We start from the raw sequence: 16,298 nt of genomic DNA, 5'->3' as shown, positions 1-16,298 counted from the left end.
GAGCTTCAACTGGAAGCCAGTGGAGAGAGCGGAGGAGCGGGGTGACGTGAGAGAACTTGGGAAGGTTGAACACCAGACGGGCTGCGGCGTTCTGGATGAGTTGTAGGGGTTTAATGGCACAGGCAGGGAGCCCAGCCAACAGCGAGTTGCAGTAATCCAGACGGGAGATGACAATGCTATGCTATGAATACAGATCATTGAGTTTCTGTACTAGTCTCTTCCTTCTGGTACAAACAATTTACAGCTGGACAGAATAAGTTTGATGACGGGGGTAAAATATGACTGTCAATACTAAAATACAAATTTTTCATCACTGCTTATTTACATTAATGGTAACACAAAGATAAATAAAGGAATCGAACATCTGCCCAGAAGGAGATGGTGGTTATTATATTCCGGCTGTAGAAAGGGGCGGTCTAGGTCTCCAGCTGCAGTGAGGACTGAATCGGGGGAGGCTTGCTGCTGCTGTGAACACTATTTATATCCCGGTCTGCAGACTGTGCTCCTCCGCCTTACCTTCAGGTCTCTGTAGACCACGTTCCTCTCAGCATGCAGGTAGTCCAGCGCTGACACTATCTCAGCCCCATAGAACCGAGACCGCTCCTCCGAGAACACCCGGTCCCGGGAGAGGTGGAAGAACAGCTAGAGAAAGGAGGAAGATAAGAGAGAGGGAGAGGAGAGACAGAGGGAACAAGGTTAGCGTACACAGAAGGAGGGGTGGGAGGATTATTGGCTACTACTAGCTAAATTGGATCTTGCTTGTCAGGTGTTATTGACTGTTTAAAAAGCTCACCTCTCCGCCGTTCGCATACTCCATTACAAAACACAACCGGTCGTGGGTCTGGAAGGAGTATTTCAGGCCCTGGGGATATATATTTACATTTTAGTCATTTAGCAGATGCTCTTATCCAGAGCAACTTACAGTTGCGAGTTCATACATTTTCATACTTTTTTCATACTGGTGCCCCGTGGGAATGGAATCCACAACCCTGGCGTTCCAAGCACCATGCTCTACCAACTGAGCCACATGGGACCCTGGGGATATACACCAATAACTTAAACTGCAATGGATAAAAAATTAAGCCCGCCATTGCAAGTTCTCCATAAGAAACCAAAGTCTTTGTTGAAGTGATATCTGCCTTTGGGATATAACTGTTGAGTGACAACTGCTAGCCCCATTCACCACAGTGGGATGTACAGAAGATGCATGTGTTACTCCAGCCACTTAATGTGGAAGAGTTTCGCATCGTGAGCCATCACAGACTTTGAGAAAGGTGGTTAACTAACAATGAGATGTCTAGTGTCCTCAAAGGAGGCCAAGTCTATTGCCATCTTTGTAAACATTGCTCAAACTCTCCCAACACAGATTCAGCATTTCCCCCTGAATGGAAGCTCTCAGGCTGAAGTGGAGTGGATCCTCAGTCTTTGTGGCCAGAGGAGAGTTTGGGTTAGGTAGATGGAGTGGATGGAGGGGTCTCTCACTGTCAAGAACGGATGCTTGGAATTCTGGAGCACTCGGTTTTCTGTGAGTGTGTGTGCCACTTCATCCTGAAAGAGATCACAAAGAGTGTTTGTGCAACTCCCACAATGGCTGCCGTTTAGGTATCCATGATCGCCCCTCACCGCCCCCATGCTCTCTCTCCCTCTTTCGCTTTCTCATGCTTCTCCTAACAGTTAGTGGCCTCTACTCACTTTCGCTACGATCACTTCCTTCTTCAGGATTTTCATGGCATAGTAGCGTCCTGTGGCCTTCTCCTTCACCAGGATCACTTTGCCAAAAGTACCTTTTCCGAGGAGTTTGAGGTATTCAAAGTCGTCCATAGTCTATGAGCGAGGGGGGAAAAAGCAGCATCGGGTTACAAACAGCGGCTATAACAAATTCATGCTCTAACTAGTCAAGACATATAATCCCACAGACAACAACACAGAAGCATTTAAGGTGCCATTTCATCCACTCTGCAACTTCCACTCTTCTAATGGTGGGACTATATGCTGCAGTCACTTGTTTAACCTCTGACCCTCAGGGCTGGTGAGAATGTTGAAAACGGTTGTGTAGGAGACATGCAATCTGGTGCCCTTAGACCTTTGTGTCATGACTTAAGAGCACAGATGTGTGGTGATGAAACAGAGTGGACACGCCATCTGGTGCTAAGCCTCCCAGGGCTGATGTTGGTACCGGAGCATCGGCTCTTGGACCAACAGGCTCCTAGACAGCTTCTACCCCCAAGCCATAAGACTGCTAAATAGCCAGACTGCTAAATAGTCAATTAACGGTACCTGAACTATCTGCACTGACTCTAATACCTCTGCACATTGACCTGGTACTCCCTGTATATAGCTCCACATTGACCTGGTCCTGGTACCCCCTGTATATAGCTCCACATTGACCTGGTCCTGGTACCCCCTGTATATAGCTCCACATTGACCTGGTCCTGGTACTCCCTGTATAGAGCTCCACATTGACCTGGTCCTGGTACCCCCTGTATATAGCTCCACATTGACCTGGTCCTGGTACCCCCTGTATATAGCTCCACATTGACCTGGTCCTGGTACCCCCTGTATATAGCTCCACATTGACCTGGTCCTGGTACCCCCTGTATATACACTACTGGTCAAAAGTATTAGAATACCTACTCATTCAAGGGTTTTTCTTAATTTTTTACAATTTTCTACATTGTAGAATAATAGTGAAGACATCAAAACTATGAAATAACACATATGGAATCATGTATTAACCAAAACAGTGTAAACAAATCAAAATATATACGGCTTTGCACGCTCTTGGCATTCTCTCAATCAGCTTCACCTGGAATGCTTTTCCAACAGTCTTAAAGGAGTTCCCACATATGCTGAGCACTTTTGAGTGAATAAAAAGTGAAATAATCTGTCTGTAAATAATTGTTGGAAAAATGACTTGTGTCATGCACAAAGTAGATGTCCTAACCGACTTGCCAAAACTATAGTTTGTTAACAAGAAATTTGTGGAGTGGTTGAAAAATGAGTTTTAATGACTCCAACCTAAGTGTATGTAAACTTCCGACTTCAACTGTAGCTCCACATAGATCTGGTACTGGTACTCCCTGTATATAGGGCGGCAGGTAGCCTAGTGGTTAGAGCGTTGGGCCAGTAACCAAAAGGTTGCTAGATCAAATCCCCAAGCTGACAAGGCAGTTAACCCATTGTTCCTGGGCTGTATTTGTAAATAAGAATTTGTTCTTAACTGACTTGCCTAGTTAAATAAAAGGATAAATAAATATAGCTCCATTCTTGTGTATTTAATTGTGTTACTACATTGTTGGGAATGGCTTGTAAGCAAGCATTTCACAGTAACGTCTACACCAGTTGTATTCGGCGCATGTGACAAAAATACAATTGTATTTTATTTGTTAGGAAAGTGCCAGGGCGCCGGGGTGAGGCAGGAAGGGCCGGTGAGGGTTGGGGTGAGGCAGGAAGTGCCGGTGAGGGTTGGGGTGAGGCAGGAAGGGCCAGTGAGAGTTGGGGTGAGGCAGGAAGGGGTAGGGTGAGGTTTGGGGTGAGGCAGGAAGGGGCAGGGTGAGGCAGCGTGAGGAGGGCGGGGACGCACCACTTTGAGTCTGGGTTTGGTCAGGTACATCTCCATGTCCATTGGGTCTGGGGAGGAGTCCATCATCTCCTCTTCCTGTTTCTGTAGGCCATCTGCTACAGCCTGAATGGCTTTCGTCCATTCTTCCCTGAGAGAGGAAGGAGAGAGGAAGGAGAGGGAGATTACAACACCTCATTTAACATGATTTAATTCAGCCCAATCATGTAATTGTCATCTTATCAACAGGAAGGCAATTTAGAATGTAGGGTCAGCCAACAACCAGTGTACTGTGTACAATGTGTATGCACATGCTTGCGGTGTGTGTATATTTGACTGTGTGTATGTGTAAGGGAGGGGTTGTGGCTGAGCTTGCCTCTCCTCGGGGGTCTCCACGTGGAAGGTGCGCTCGATGACAGTGGTCCACTGCAGGCAGCGGATGATGAATGTGTTGGGCTTGGGTCTCTCCGTCTTCATCAGCTGGCACTCTGGCCACATCCCGGGAGAGAGGGGCCAGGAGGAGAGGAGACAGAGACCCGCAGTTACAGCCATTTATCTTTATCGCCACCGTAACAGACACGGCTGGGACAGCCACCATGCAGCCGTACATAGGGAACTGAACAGCTGCACTAGGGGGAAGGATGGAGGAGGAAACCCTGTTCACAGCTTTTCCTTCATACTAAATACACATTACCAAAAGTATGTGGACACTCGTCGAACATCTCATTTCAAAATCATGGGCATTAATATGTAGTTTGTCCCCCCTTTGCTGTAATAACAGCCTCCACTCTTCTGGGAAGGCATTCCACTATTGGAACAATGTTGGAACATTGCTGAGTTGACTTGCTTCCATTCAGCCAGAAGCGCATTAGTGAGGTCGGGCACTGATGTTGGGCGATTAGGCCTGGCTCGCAGTCGGTGTTCCAATTCATCCCAAAGGTGTTTGATGGGGTTGAGGTCAGGGCTCTGTGCAGGCCAGTCAAGTTCTTCCACACCGATCTCAATACATAATTTCTGTATGGACCTCGCTTTGTGCACAGAGGCATTGTCATACTGAAACAGTAAAAGGGCCTTCCCCAAACTGTTGCCACAAAGTTGGAAGAACAGAATCATCTAGAATGTCATTGTATGCTGTAGCGTTAAGATTTCCCTCCACTGGAACTAAGGGGCCTAGCCCGAACCATGAAAAACAGCCCCAAACCATTATTCCTCTTCCACCAAACTTTACAGTTGTCACAATGCATTGGGGCAGGTAGCGTTCTCCTGGCATCCGCCAAAACCAGATTCGTCCGTTGGACTGCCAGACGGTGAAGCTTGATTTATCACTCCAGAGAACGCGTTTCCACTGCTCCAGAGTCCAATGGCAGCGATCTTTACACCACTCCAGCCAGGGCTTGGCAGTCCCGTTCTGTGAGCTTGTCTGGCATACCACTTTGTGGCTGAACAGTTGTTGCTCCTAGACTTTTCCACTTCACAGTAACAGCACTTACAGTTGACCGGGACAGCTCTAGCGGGGCAGAAATTTGATTAAGTGACTTGTTGGAAAGGTGACATCTTATGACGGTGACACGTTGAAAGTCACTGAGCTCTTCAGTAAGGCCATTCTACTGCCAATGTTTGTCTATGGAGATTGCATGGCGGTGCGCTCGATTTTATACATATATACAGTGGGGAGAACAAGTATTTGATACACTGCCGATTTTGCAGGTTTTCCTACTTACAAAGCATGTAGAGGTCTGTAATTTTTATCATAGGTACACTTCAACTGTGAGAGACGGAATCTAAAACAAAAATCCAGAAAATCACATTGTATGATTTTTAAATAATTAATTTGCATTTTATTGCATGACATAAGTATTTGATCACCTACCAACCAGTAAGAATTCCGGCTCTCACAGACCTGTTAGCTTTTCTTTAAGAAGCCCTCCTGTTCTCCACTCATTACCTGTATTAACTGCACCTGTTTGAACTCGTTACCTGCATAAAAGACACCTGTCCACACACTCAATCAAACAGATTCCAACCTCTCCACAATGGCCAAGACCAGAGAGCTGTGTAAGGACATCAGGGATAAAATTGTAGACCTGCACAAGGCTGGGATGGGCTACAGGACAATAGGCAAGCAGCTTGGTGAGAAGGAAACAACTGTTGGCGCAATTATTACAAAATGGAAGAAGTTCAAGATGACGGTCAATCACCCTCGGTCTGGGGCTCCATGCAAGATTTCACCTCGTGGGGCATCAATGATCATGAGGAAGGTGAGGGATCAGCCCAGAACTACACGGCAGGACCTGGTCAATGACCTGAAGAGAGCTGGGACCACAGTCTCAAAGAAAACCATTAGTAACACACTACGCCGTCATGGATTAAAATCCTGCAGCGCACGCAAGGTCCCCCTGCTTAAGCCAGTGCATGTCCAGGCCTGTCTGAAGTTTGCCAATGACCATCTGGATGATCCAGAGGAGGAATGGGAGAAGGTCATGTGGTCTGATGAGACAAAAATAGAGCTTTTTGGTCTAACTCCACTCGCCGTGTTTGGAGGAAGAAGAAGTATGAGTACAACCCCAAGAACACCATCCCAACCGTGAAGCATGGAGGTGGAAACATCATTCTTTGGGGATGCTTTTCTGCAAAGGGGACAGGACGACTGCACCGTATTGAGGGGAGGATGGATGGGGCCATGTATCGCGAGATCTTGGCCAACAACCTCCTTCCCTCAGTAAGAGCATTGAAGATGGGTCGTGGCTGGGTCTTCCAGCATGACAACGACACGAAACACACAGCCATGGCAACTAAGGAGTGGCTCCGTAAGAAGCATCTCAAGGTCCTGGAGTGGCCTAGCCAGTCTCCAGACCTGAACCCAATAGAAAATCTTTGGAGGGAGCTGAAAGTCCGTATTGCCCAGCGACAGCCCCGAAACCTGAAGGATCTGGAGAAGATCTGTAGGGAGGAGTGGGCCAAAATCCCTGCTGCAGTGTGTGCAAACCTAGTCAAGAACTACAGGAAACGTATGATCTCTGTAATTGCAAACAAAGGTTTCTGTACCAAATATTAAGTTCTGCTTTTCTGATGTATCAAATACTTATGTCATGCAATAAAATGCAAATTAATTACTTAAAAATCATACAATGTGATTTTCTGGATTTTTGTTTTAGATTCCGTCTCTCATAGTTGAAGTGTACCTATGATAAAAATTACAGACCTCTACATGCTTTGTAAGTAGGAAAACCTGCAAAATCGGCAGTGTATCAAATACTTGTTCTCCCCACTGTATATATGGCTCAAATAGCCTAATCCAGGGCCTCCCGAGTGGCGCAGTGGTCTAAGGCTGTGCCACTAGAGATTCTGGGTTCGAGTCCAGGCTCTGTCGCAGCTGGCCACGCCCGGGAGACCCATGGGGCACACAATTGTCTCAGCGTCGTCCGGGTTAGGGGAGGGTTTGGCCGGCAGGGTTGTCCTTGTCCTATCGCGCACTAGCGACTCCTGTGGCGGGCCGGGCGTAGTGCACGCTGACACGGTCACCATGTGTACGTACGGTGTTTCCTCCGACACATTGGTGCGGCTGGCTTCCGGGTTAAGTGGGCATTGTGCCAAGAAGCAGTGCGGCCTGTTGTCTTTCAGAGGACGCATCGGCTCTCGACCTTCGCCTCTTCCGAGTCCGCACGGAGTTGCAGCGATGAGACAAGACTGTAACTACCAATTGGATACCACGAAAATTGGGGAGAAAAAAATACAAAAACAAATAAATAGTCGAATCCACTCATTTGAAGGGGTGTCCACATACTTTTGTATATATAGTGTATTTTTACCTCGGGATTTAGTCAATACATGAGCAGTGAGCAGTGATCTGGGCAGTCATTTCAGTCAATTCTAGAAAATGTGTCCAAGTTATAATATGGGCCACAGATGACATTCACATAAAAATAAAAGGAATTTCAATTAGCTTGAAACTGAGTTATCATTTTTAGAGAGCAGCCAGTTTCCCAGTGCAGCTCTTTCACACAGTCAACAAACTGCGTATGCCAAAAAAAAACATGGAAGATTTTGTCAGGAAGTCTGTTAGATGGAAGATATGGGGCTGGGCCACCACTGAGCTCCAGCAGGGCTATGTCAGTGTGGCTGTGTAACCCAGCCCCACCACCTCATCAGCCCCATCAGCAACATCACATGGCCCCTCTGTCTGTGGGTCTACTGCAGGTCTGCTCAGTGACAAACTGTGTCACCCTCTCTGTACTGCTGATTGAGACAGAGCAGCCCACAGATAAATAATTGAAATCAGATGGTTAATAACCACTATAACTCAAGAATGTCAGGAAACATTTTGTTTAACAAACAGCATGTTCTCTAATTACTCTGTTCAATCATCTGCCGAGCTTGTCCCAGCAACTTCCTGTCATGTAGGGAGTAGTCCCATAGACAAAACTGGAATTCACACACAGCCAGGGAGAATACTGGCATATTGCTAATGTACCACCAGTATATTCTGATGTTTCTAACCACAACTTTGTGGCTTTGAAGTGTACCATTAAGGGAAGACATTGTCATAGGAGCTACTGAACAAAAATATTTTCTATTGGTGATTATGCAATATAAAGTGCTGTATAATCTTAATGGGTGAAGTAATTTAGATAGTAGGTTATTGAAAGAGTAGATACTCACGTGCTACTGAGAAGTTATTTAAGGGGGTTTCAAACGCGTCAACATCTTGTGGTCGTTCCTTGTAGCCAATGAATGTACCATCACTCTTGAGTAGAAAATACCTGGGCCTCCAGGTCTTAATGTACTCTCCTGCAAAGAGAGATGGAGAAAGGGATGAGGATAATTGGTTACTATAATGTGCTGGTTTCAAAAGGTTCCATTCTTTAAATTGTTGATTGGTCTATGAAAATTAATCTGTGCGGTTTGATGATTTATGATACACAAAGCTATTATCTTCAAGGCGACATCCTTTTTCACAGCAGTTCTGACCCAATTCTTGTGATTTAATTGCTAAGATGTTCACCAACATTCCCTAAATGACCATGTTGTCACACACATTCAGCTATAGTAGGTCAAAGCCAGGACAAATGGCTGTTTTAGCTGGAGTCAGGACCCTTGCCTCTGCCCTTTCGTTCCCATAGAGGTTATACAGGAATCCATGTCTCCATCCTTGCCTATCTCCTCCAACACAAGACACCCACAGGTGAATCTCTCAGAGGCAACGAAAGGCTATGTACATAATCACTAAGTGGATTGTATTCCATATTCTAGGATGTCTCACCTCAATGTGATGGGTCGACTGTCTGACTAGCGGAATCCCACCTGAGGGGCTACATCATTCAAACACCACAGGGTGCAACCATTACAGCAGGAACACACACACACACACACACACACACACACACATACACACACACACACACACACACACACACACAGTAAAGCACCTGATTTACTGCAACAATCGAGGTGGCAGCACAAATCACAGCACTAGAGAAAACATCTGTCTCAGAAAACTGTATACTTTAGATGTCAGTCTGCAGCAGATGTCCAATATGTTACTACGGCTGTTGTCATTTTTCATCACGGCACGGGAGGAGATTTTTCATCTCCATTCTGCTGACTAAGTGTTTTTACAACAAACGCAGCTCATTTAGAAATTAGTTAGACTTTGTCAGATTTCAGATTGCAATGCTTACTGCTTGCCTACAAAGCCGAGCACGCACCGTCCTCATTGAAAAAAACAGTGTGATAAAGAGGAAAGCTCTGTGGATTTCCCCATGTCTGTTCAATATGCTGCAATTACAGTGATGAGTCATTTGTCTATTTTACACTACATGGCTCATAAATCAACATTCACAGCACTAATCCACGCACGCACGCACGCACGCAAGCAAGCACGCACACACACACAGGTCGCCAGAGAATCAACATCAATGTGATTTACAACTACGGGTCAACAGCGGCTTCACACGACTGACTGAATTTCTTGTTACGTCAGCACAGTGGTGGGCATTGGTAAGGTGAAACAGAGATACTGCTATAAGGAGCAATCTCATGGTTAAGAAGCCAACAGCTTACAACACTGGGACCCACATCCCAGCCTCCATATCCAAGACCATTTCCAGAGTCATCCTAAACTTGCGATGCATTATGTACAGAACACCCTCAGCCTCAATCTACCATAAATCAACGCCTGACTTCTGCTCTAGGTAGATTGTCAGTCTGTGGTCAGGTCTTGGCTGACCCATATCACCCACCCCACCCAAGGCTCAGAGCCCCTGGCAGGGCAGGCTGGGGACAGTATGTGCACAATGCAAAGGCAGCATAATAAGCTCCCTACCTCCAGCCATGCATCATCCGAGCACAGTGACACCAGAGGGAGCTTTTTTGTTTTTTTAAATTTAACTAGGCAAGTCAGTTAAGAACAAATTCTTATTTACAATAACGGCCTACCCCGGCCAAACCCTAGCGCCGCCCTAAGGGACTCCCAATCAAGGCCGGTTGTGATACAGCCTGGAATCGAACCAGGGTCTGTAGTGATGCCTCTAGCACTGCCTAGACCGCTGCACCACTCTGGAGCCCCCCAAAAATTGGGAAATAGGTTAGCCTACACACTGGCAGCGCTCCGCTCACCTCTTTAGGGAAGAATACAGAGAGATTCAGGAAATAGGTCAAGCGCATGTTTGGTGCTTCCAACAATGACGCTGAAAGGCTGATTGATTACGTTAATTGTGTTGAGGCCACAAACTGGCATCAAGACCATGGTCCCAACACAGACACTGACAAGCAAAGACAGATGTTTGTTTATATGCACTGGCATGTATGAAAGTACACTCTACAGTGTGTATGTGTGAATGTATATCTGACGACAGCAAGGTCTTGCCATCCTCAAGCACAGAGGGCCTGGATAGGGCATAGATCATATATACCGGTACCTGCTGTATATAGCCTCGTTATTGTTATGTATTTTCTTGTTACTTTTTTAAATATTTGTTTTTACTTTAGTTGATTAATGTAAATATTTTCTTAACTTTATTTTCTTAAAACTGCATTGTTGGTTAAGGGCTTGAAGTAAGCATTTCACGGTAAGGTCTACATCTGTTGTATTCGGCACATGTGATAAATAAAATTTGATTTGATTTGGCCTGCCAGCCCCTCTGACGCACGAAGCCCACCCAGGCTGGCAAGAGTTGGCGTCCACCGTGCCTTGTGATGATGCCACCGTGCGTGGCATGCACTGCAGAGACATTCCTCCACGCAGAGGCGGGCTCTGTCACATGGCTCTCAATGAGGTGACAATGAATACGCACTGTACCCTTTCATTAGTCTAGCTAACACCTAACTCTCAAAGTCCTCCTGACTTCAGAGTCTGGAATGGCTCTTTGATGTTGTCGGCACAATGTGTCGATAATGAAGGAGGCTGTGCTTTTACTGGTTGGCTCTCCTCAAAACACCGACATACAGCCCCCTGGCACCGCCCCATTCCATTTTCAAATCCAAACAACAAAAGCTCTCAACCCATGAAGATTTTTTTGGGGTTGAGAGAACCAATCAAACCCGTCACACAATTTCTAAGCGAATATTGCATTAAGAAACTGTGTACTTTTCAGACCAGTGTGGTCACAGCTCTCCCTGCGCTGAGTCACGTGGGTCGCGTCAGCCAGGCTAGCCTTTCACAGTGTCACTACACAGCAACAAAGCCATGGGGACAGTCACTTAATGGTCACCATGCACTGTAATGCAAATGTCATTGGTAAAGGACACTTTTAATAGTGTTTCCTTTCCTCTCAGAGACCACAGCTTGTAAAGACCAGCGAGTAGAGTTCAGTGAACTGAACAAGGTCATCATGGTGGAATGTGACACCTAGGGCACATCTCTACCCCCCTATACCCCTCCACCTAATCCCACCCTAAAAACTCCGCAGCATGCTCTGACCACAGCAGGACTGACATTGGTGCAATTGTCAGAACATAATTGTCTGTGTGCTTCTTTTGCTCTTCCAAATAAAGCATAACGTTACACATTTCCCAAAATGTGGGTGTGGTGAAAACAATGGCTGTGGATAAATTGGCAGTATGCATGTTATCAGCTAAGTTATTGAGAACATTGTCCTTGGTCTGGCTGGAGAGGATATCCTGACCAGGCAAACGTCATCCTGACTGGGGCATGGAGAGTCATGTGACTGAAGAAATGTCCACGTCTATCTGTCTTATCATTTCTGTCACCTACCTCTGCAGTCCATCTCTTCATTAGAAAACCACAGCCATGACCCAGATGTCTTTCCTATTTACTAACACTTTGTCTTTCTATTCTCATCTGACCTTTGTCTTTCTCATTGACTAGACTTGAAACTAAAAACCCAGCCCACTACTGTACTGTACTTTTCTCACTCTGCTTCTGATGTTATGATGACATCCTACCATGATACTCCACAACTAGGAACTGGGGGCTTAGGAATAGGAAGCAGAGGCTGTACAGACAACAGCAGGAGATGCCAAAATACTAATTTGTAGACAATTTAAAATTACTCACTTAGTATTTATATGCTTTTTTTGATACAGTATATTTTGACAAATTGGACCAAATGGGCAAATTGCAGAATACAGATTAAGAGAGAAGACAACATGCTGACTAAGACCAGAAGGGACTTGGGACACAGAAGTCCCCTGCTATCAACTCTATCCATCCATCCATCTTCAAAGTCTTTCAGCTGCAGTAAACTGACACTTTTCAACTCACTAGAACATTTTAATTGTAGAAAACAGGAAACAACCTGACAGCCTGACCACATAGCAGATAAGATCAAGAACAGAACAGTCTTTGGGATAGGCAAATTCGACTACAATTGTGACTGTGTGTGTGTGTGTGTGGACGAGGGCCATGCGAGGAGCTGTCAGGGGCTGGTAGAGTGTCTTTACATGTCAAACAGCTGTTGAGGTCTGGGATGCGCACTGGGCAAAGTAGAAAATAATGAACAGTGAGCCTCTGCCAAACAAAAGAGAATTCATCTTTATTTGCCAACTGCTGCATGGCTTATGTGTGGACAGCCAAATTGTACCAGTGCCATGCCCTCCACACACACATGCACAAATTCTCTCTCATATGCATACACACACAATCAATGACTTACAGCTGCAGAGGGCCAATTGTCCAAATACTGTATGCTACCGTGTTGAGTGTCATTTTCTTCAGAACTGGAGCCATTACTGAATAAGCTGTATGTGTCTGAATGGTTTGTGAGTTGACAGCGTAGTTCCATTGAGCTCGCAACAGACACATGAAAACCAGCTTATTCAAAAACCTTCTACTGGCAATAAGAGCATCTTAATTGACCAAAGGCGAACCGTCTGCAGTCAGACTAAAATAATTCCCTCAATGGTCAGACTGTACCTAGTTACGGTTTTCAAGGTCAGTCCGTTGTAAAAGAACAAGCATGCGACCAATTCAGATCCATGTTAATACTACCATTTGACACAGAGGCCATTTGCAAGTCAGCTTGGCTTTAGAGTCCAGGCAGTCTGTGTCATTAGAAATAAGATTAAATGTAAAAAAGAGAGGATGCAAGAGAGTGTGTCAGAGGTTAGCCTGTGTGTCTGAGGAGCGTTGTGTTCTCTCTGTCTCTACGTGACAACGACAGGAATCTAAGGTCCCAGCTGCCACAGCTCTTTAATAAACACATCATGCAACATTCATCACACTGCAAAGGAGAGGCCAACCGCTGTGCTCTGTCTGGCATCACAGGCACATAGAATACAGACAGACACAGAGCGAGAGACACACACAGACAGAGACACAGAGAGAGAGAGAGGAATGCGAACAGAAAATAAAATGTTAAGAAAGGGGAGAAGAAGAGGTCAGACAAAACAAGCCCTTCTCAGCGCAGTGCCCAGTGATTGGACTTCCTGAGTGGGCTGCTGTGGACTTTTGTCTCTGCCTGGCCACTCATTCATAGTTTGGGGATGAGAGGGATGAAGGGAGCCAGTGGTAACTGTGTGATAGAGTGTATGTGAGAGTGTGTATGTGTGAGAGTGTGTATGTGTGAGAGTGTCGAGAGAGGGGGATTGAGGATTAAGGAATTAAAACTCCAAAGCAGGGGAGGCAGTGTATTTTGTTAGTTTTTCCTCGGTTGCACCCTTCGGCCCTTTTCTGTTGGGCCCTGCCTGTAGCCTGCAGCTGCAACCTGCCGCCATGTGCCTTGCATCTCAATGAGCCTCTGTGCCGCGGTGCCGCCACCCGCTCCAGAGGAGAGGGGGCTCCCTGATGGAAGGGTCACCACTCTGTACCACCACCCCAATACTGCCCCCCGTCCCATCCCCTTCCCAGCTCTGGGACTCAGGGCAGACTGGGCCGCCAGGCTGCCCCTCTCCCCATGACCATATAAGGCTGCCCAGGCTCACAACAGGCCTCTCACATGCCAGGCTAAACCGCCCAGGAGTTTGGGTTTCTTCATTCTTTCTTTTCTCCCCCCTCTTTTTTTCCTTCCTGCTGTCCCTCTCCTCTTTTGTTGGCGTCTCTCTTTCTCTCATGCAGCTGGATGGGACTGCACTGCCGGGGCTTTGGCAACAGCATCAACAGGTCACAGGGAAGGGCTGCCCCAGCCTCCACTGCAGCCCTCTCTTTTCTCTCCATCACCCTCCCTTCCCCTCTCTCTCTGCTGATGCGGCTTTTGCCGCAACAGGAAAAAAAAAGGGGGGGGGGGACAGTGGGGAGGGTGGTGGTGGAGCCCCTCTTTCTCACGCTCATAAGAAAGCCCTCATTTCTTCTCCATAGCGAGTGACACCTGCTGATTACCATAGAGACACTGTGGGAAGTTCACCCTGCTTTTCTGTGTGATTAATTTGGCCCCTCCTCTCGGTAAACAAGCAGCCCATGGATTAGTTAACTGCGTTACTGCATGACAAACAAATAAACACATTATTTAGTTCAAATTAGTGCCAATTAACACTAAATGACCAGGGAACAGTCCATCACTCTTAAATTATACAACCATGTACAATAAAAAGGGGGATATACCTAAGATTACATTTGAACCTTTAGGAGAGTTAAGGCCAAGTCAAATACATTGCTATATTTGTCTGTGATCCATAATGACAAATTGTCCCTGAGCCGGATGAGAGGCTAAGTGTGATCTGGGTGTGTATCCTGATGATGGTCTGATGTGAATGTGACAGCAGTCTGAACATACAGTCAGACTCTATGGACAGCTGAGCAACCCCTTCCTGTCCACACTCCACCACTCCCTCTCTTTCTCTCTCTCTCTCTACCCCTCTGTCTGTCCCAGTTGCCAGGGAGAGCCAGTGAGCCAGTGATGTGATTGATGTCTGAGACTGGGAGCGCCACGGCAGTCGGAAGCAGCTTCCGCCTCGGTGTTGTCAGCAGGGTCATTATCCTGGCAAAGGGGGGGGGGGGCTGGGGAAGCGGAGGAGGCAAGTGGGCGAGGAGGTGGTGGGGGACGACTGGCAGAGGCAGAGAAGAAATGAGATGGGGATTAAAAAAGAGGGAGAGGAGGAGTAGAGTGGGAGTAGGAAGCAGGATAAGAGGTAAAGAAAGAAAAAGAGAGGGGAACAGAGATGGAGAATTGAAGAAAGAGAGAGAGGAAGTGACAGAGAGAGAGAGGGGTAGGGGGCAGGGGGAGCACAGCCAAGCGCCAGTTGTGGAGCAGGAGGATTCTGCACAGAAAAGTAAGCACACAGCGGGCTCACTGCGAGCAGAGACAAGTGACGGAGGTGGCTCTCTCTGGCCTACTGGTCCCCTCCCATCCAGCCTGCCTGTCGACAGCTGCACCCAGGCAATTTACTTTTCTCCACCACATTTAGCAGGAGGCTGCTTCCCATTACTGAGAGCAGGGGACCCTGCTGACAGCCAGACACCAGCCCCTCCTGGGGAGCCACCCTCTGCTGCTGGCCCTGCCTTGGGGGCTTCCCCTCGTGACTCTGGTTCTGTCGCTCAAAGTTTTGCTGCTGGTATTGTTTTATGTAGTTAGTTGGGCGGTGGGAGTGTGGACAGGGCATAATGGCTCTGGGGCATCCCCTGCTGCTGGAGCCGTTGTAGTGAGGCTGTTGGTGTGTATGGTAGCAGGGCCGCTGTGTGGTCCATGGCAGGCTGGAACCTAATGAAGGGGTATGTGTGAAGGAGACTAAGCAAGGCGAGCCTGGCGGTAAAGCTGGCAGCCAGACAAAGTCCTTGTGCGATCAGCATTGCAGTGTCATGAGACAGAGTTAATCAGGTGGGTTGGTTCCTTTGAAGAGTGAAAATATAACTCCCACACACAGTTCCCTTTTACTGCTTTGATACTGAGAAAATCTTTAATGAGGTGTTTCAAAATGGTATGTGATTGTATGAGGTGTAACTATATTAGGTACTCAAACAAACATACTCTCACACACACTCTTTTAGTTATTCTCAGTGGAACGACTCAAAGGTGTTCTCTAGTACATGACTCCATGGACTAATCATGTGACCCCTTGGAGTAAATCATCCAATAAGCATCAACCTATTAGTCAGAGTGACACATCACACAGAACACCCTGTTTCTAAGTCAGGCTTGGTCTGTGAGAAAAGGACTGCACACAGAGTGATGATGTTCTGGGAATATCACAAAGACCTGGAGCTCTGTTTCCTCTCCGTTCCCTCCCCCATCCATTCACTCCTGCCTCCGAGCCAGCTGAGAGTGCTACCCAAATCCAACAGTTGTTGTAACCTTCGTTAGCCTAACGAGGGGGCCGGCTCTTTATACCTGTCAGGGAGCAAATTAGT

The 16,298-nt window shown here is 46.8% G+C and overlaps 1 protein-coding gene across 3 annotated transcripts in view; it reads right to left on the bottom strand.

The window, feature by feature from the left end:
* The window catches only part of LOC139553648 (RAC-alpha serine/threonine-protein kinase), a 35,864-nt gene that overhangs the window by 9,942 nt on the left and 9,624 nt on the right, over nucleotides 1-16,298 (bottom strand). For all 3 annotated transcript variants that reach the window (XM_071366205.1, XM_071366207.1, XM_071366206.1), the window contains exons 3-9: nucleotides 8,219-8,347; nucleotides 3,936-4,047; nucleotides 3,584-3,710; nucleotides 1,693-1,824; nucleotides 1,483-1,548; nucleotides 794-862; nucleotides 517-642 (exon numbers count right to left, since the gene is read on the bottom strand). In XM_071366205.1, coding sequence (XP_071222306.1) covers nucleotides 517-642; nucleotides 794-862; nucleotides 1,483-1,548; nucleotides 1,693-1,824; nucleotides 3,584-3,710; nucleotides 3,936-4,047; nucleotides 8,219-8,347 — 761 coding nt within the window. The remainder of the gene's footprint in view (nucleotides 1-516; nucleotides 643-793; nucleotides 863-1,482; nucleotides 1,549-1,692; nucleotides 1,825-3,583; nucleotides 3,711-3,935; nucleotides 4,048-8,218; nucleotides 8,348-16,298) is intronic.

This window comes from Salvelinus alpinus, chromosome 25 (genome assembly GCF_045679555.1).
Source record: "Salvelinus alpinus chromosome 25, SLU_Salpinus.1, whole genome shotgun sequence".
In the NCBI taxonomy this organism is placed as follows: Eukaryota; Metazoa; Chordata; class Actinopteri; order Salmoniformes; family Salmonidae; genus Salvelinus; species Salvelinus alpinus.
This window is presented reverse-complemented; position numbering and strand designations above follow the sequence as displayed.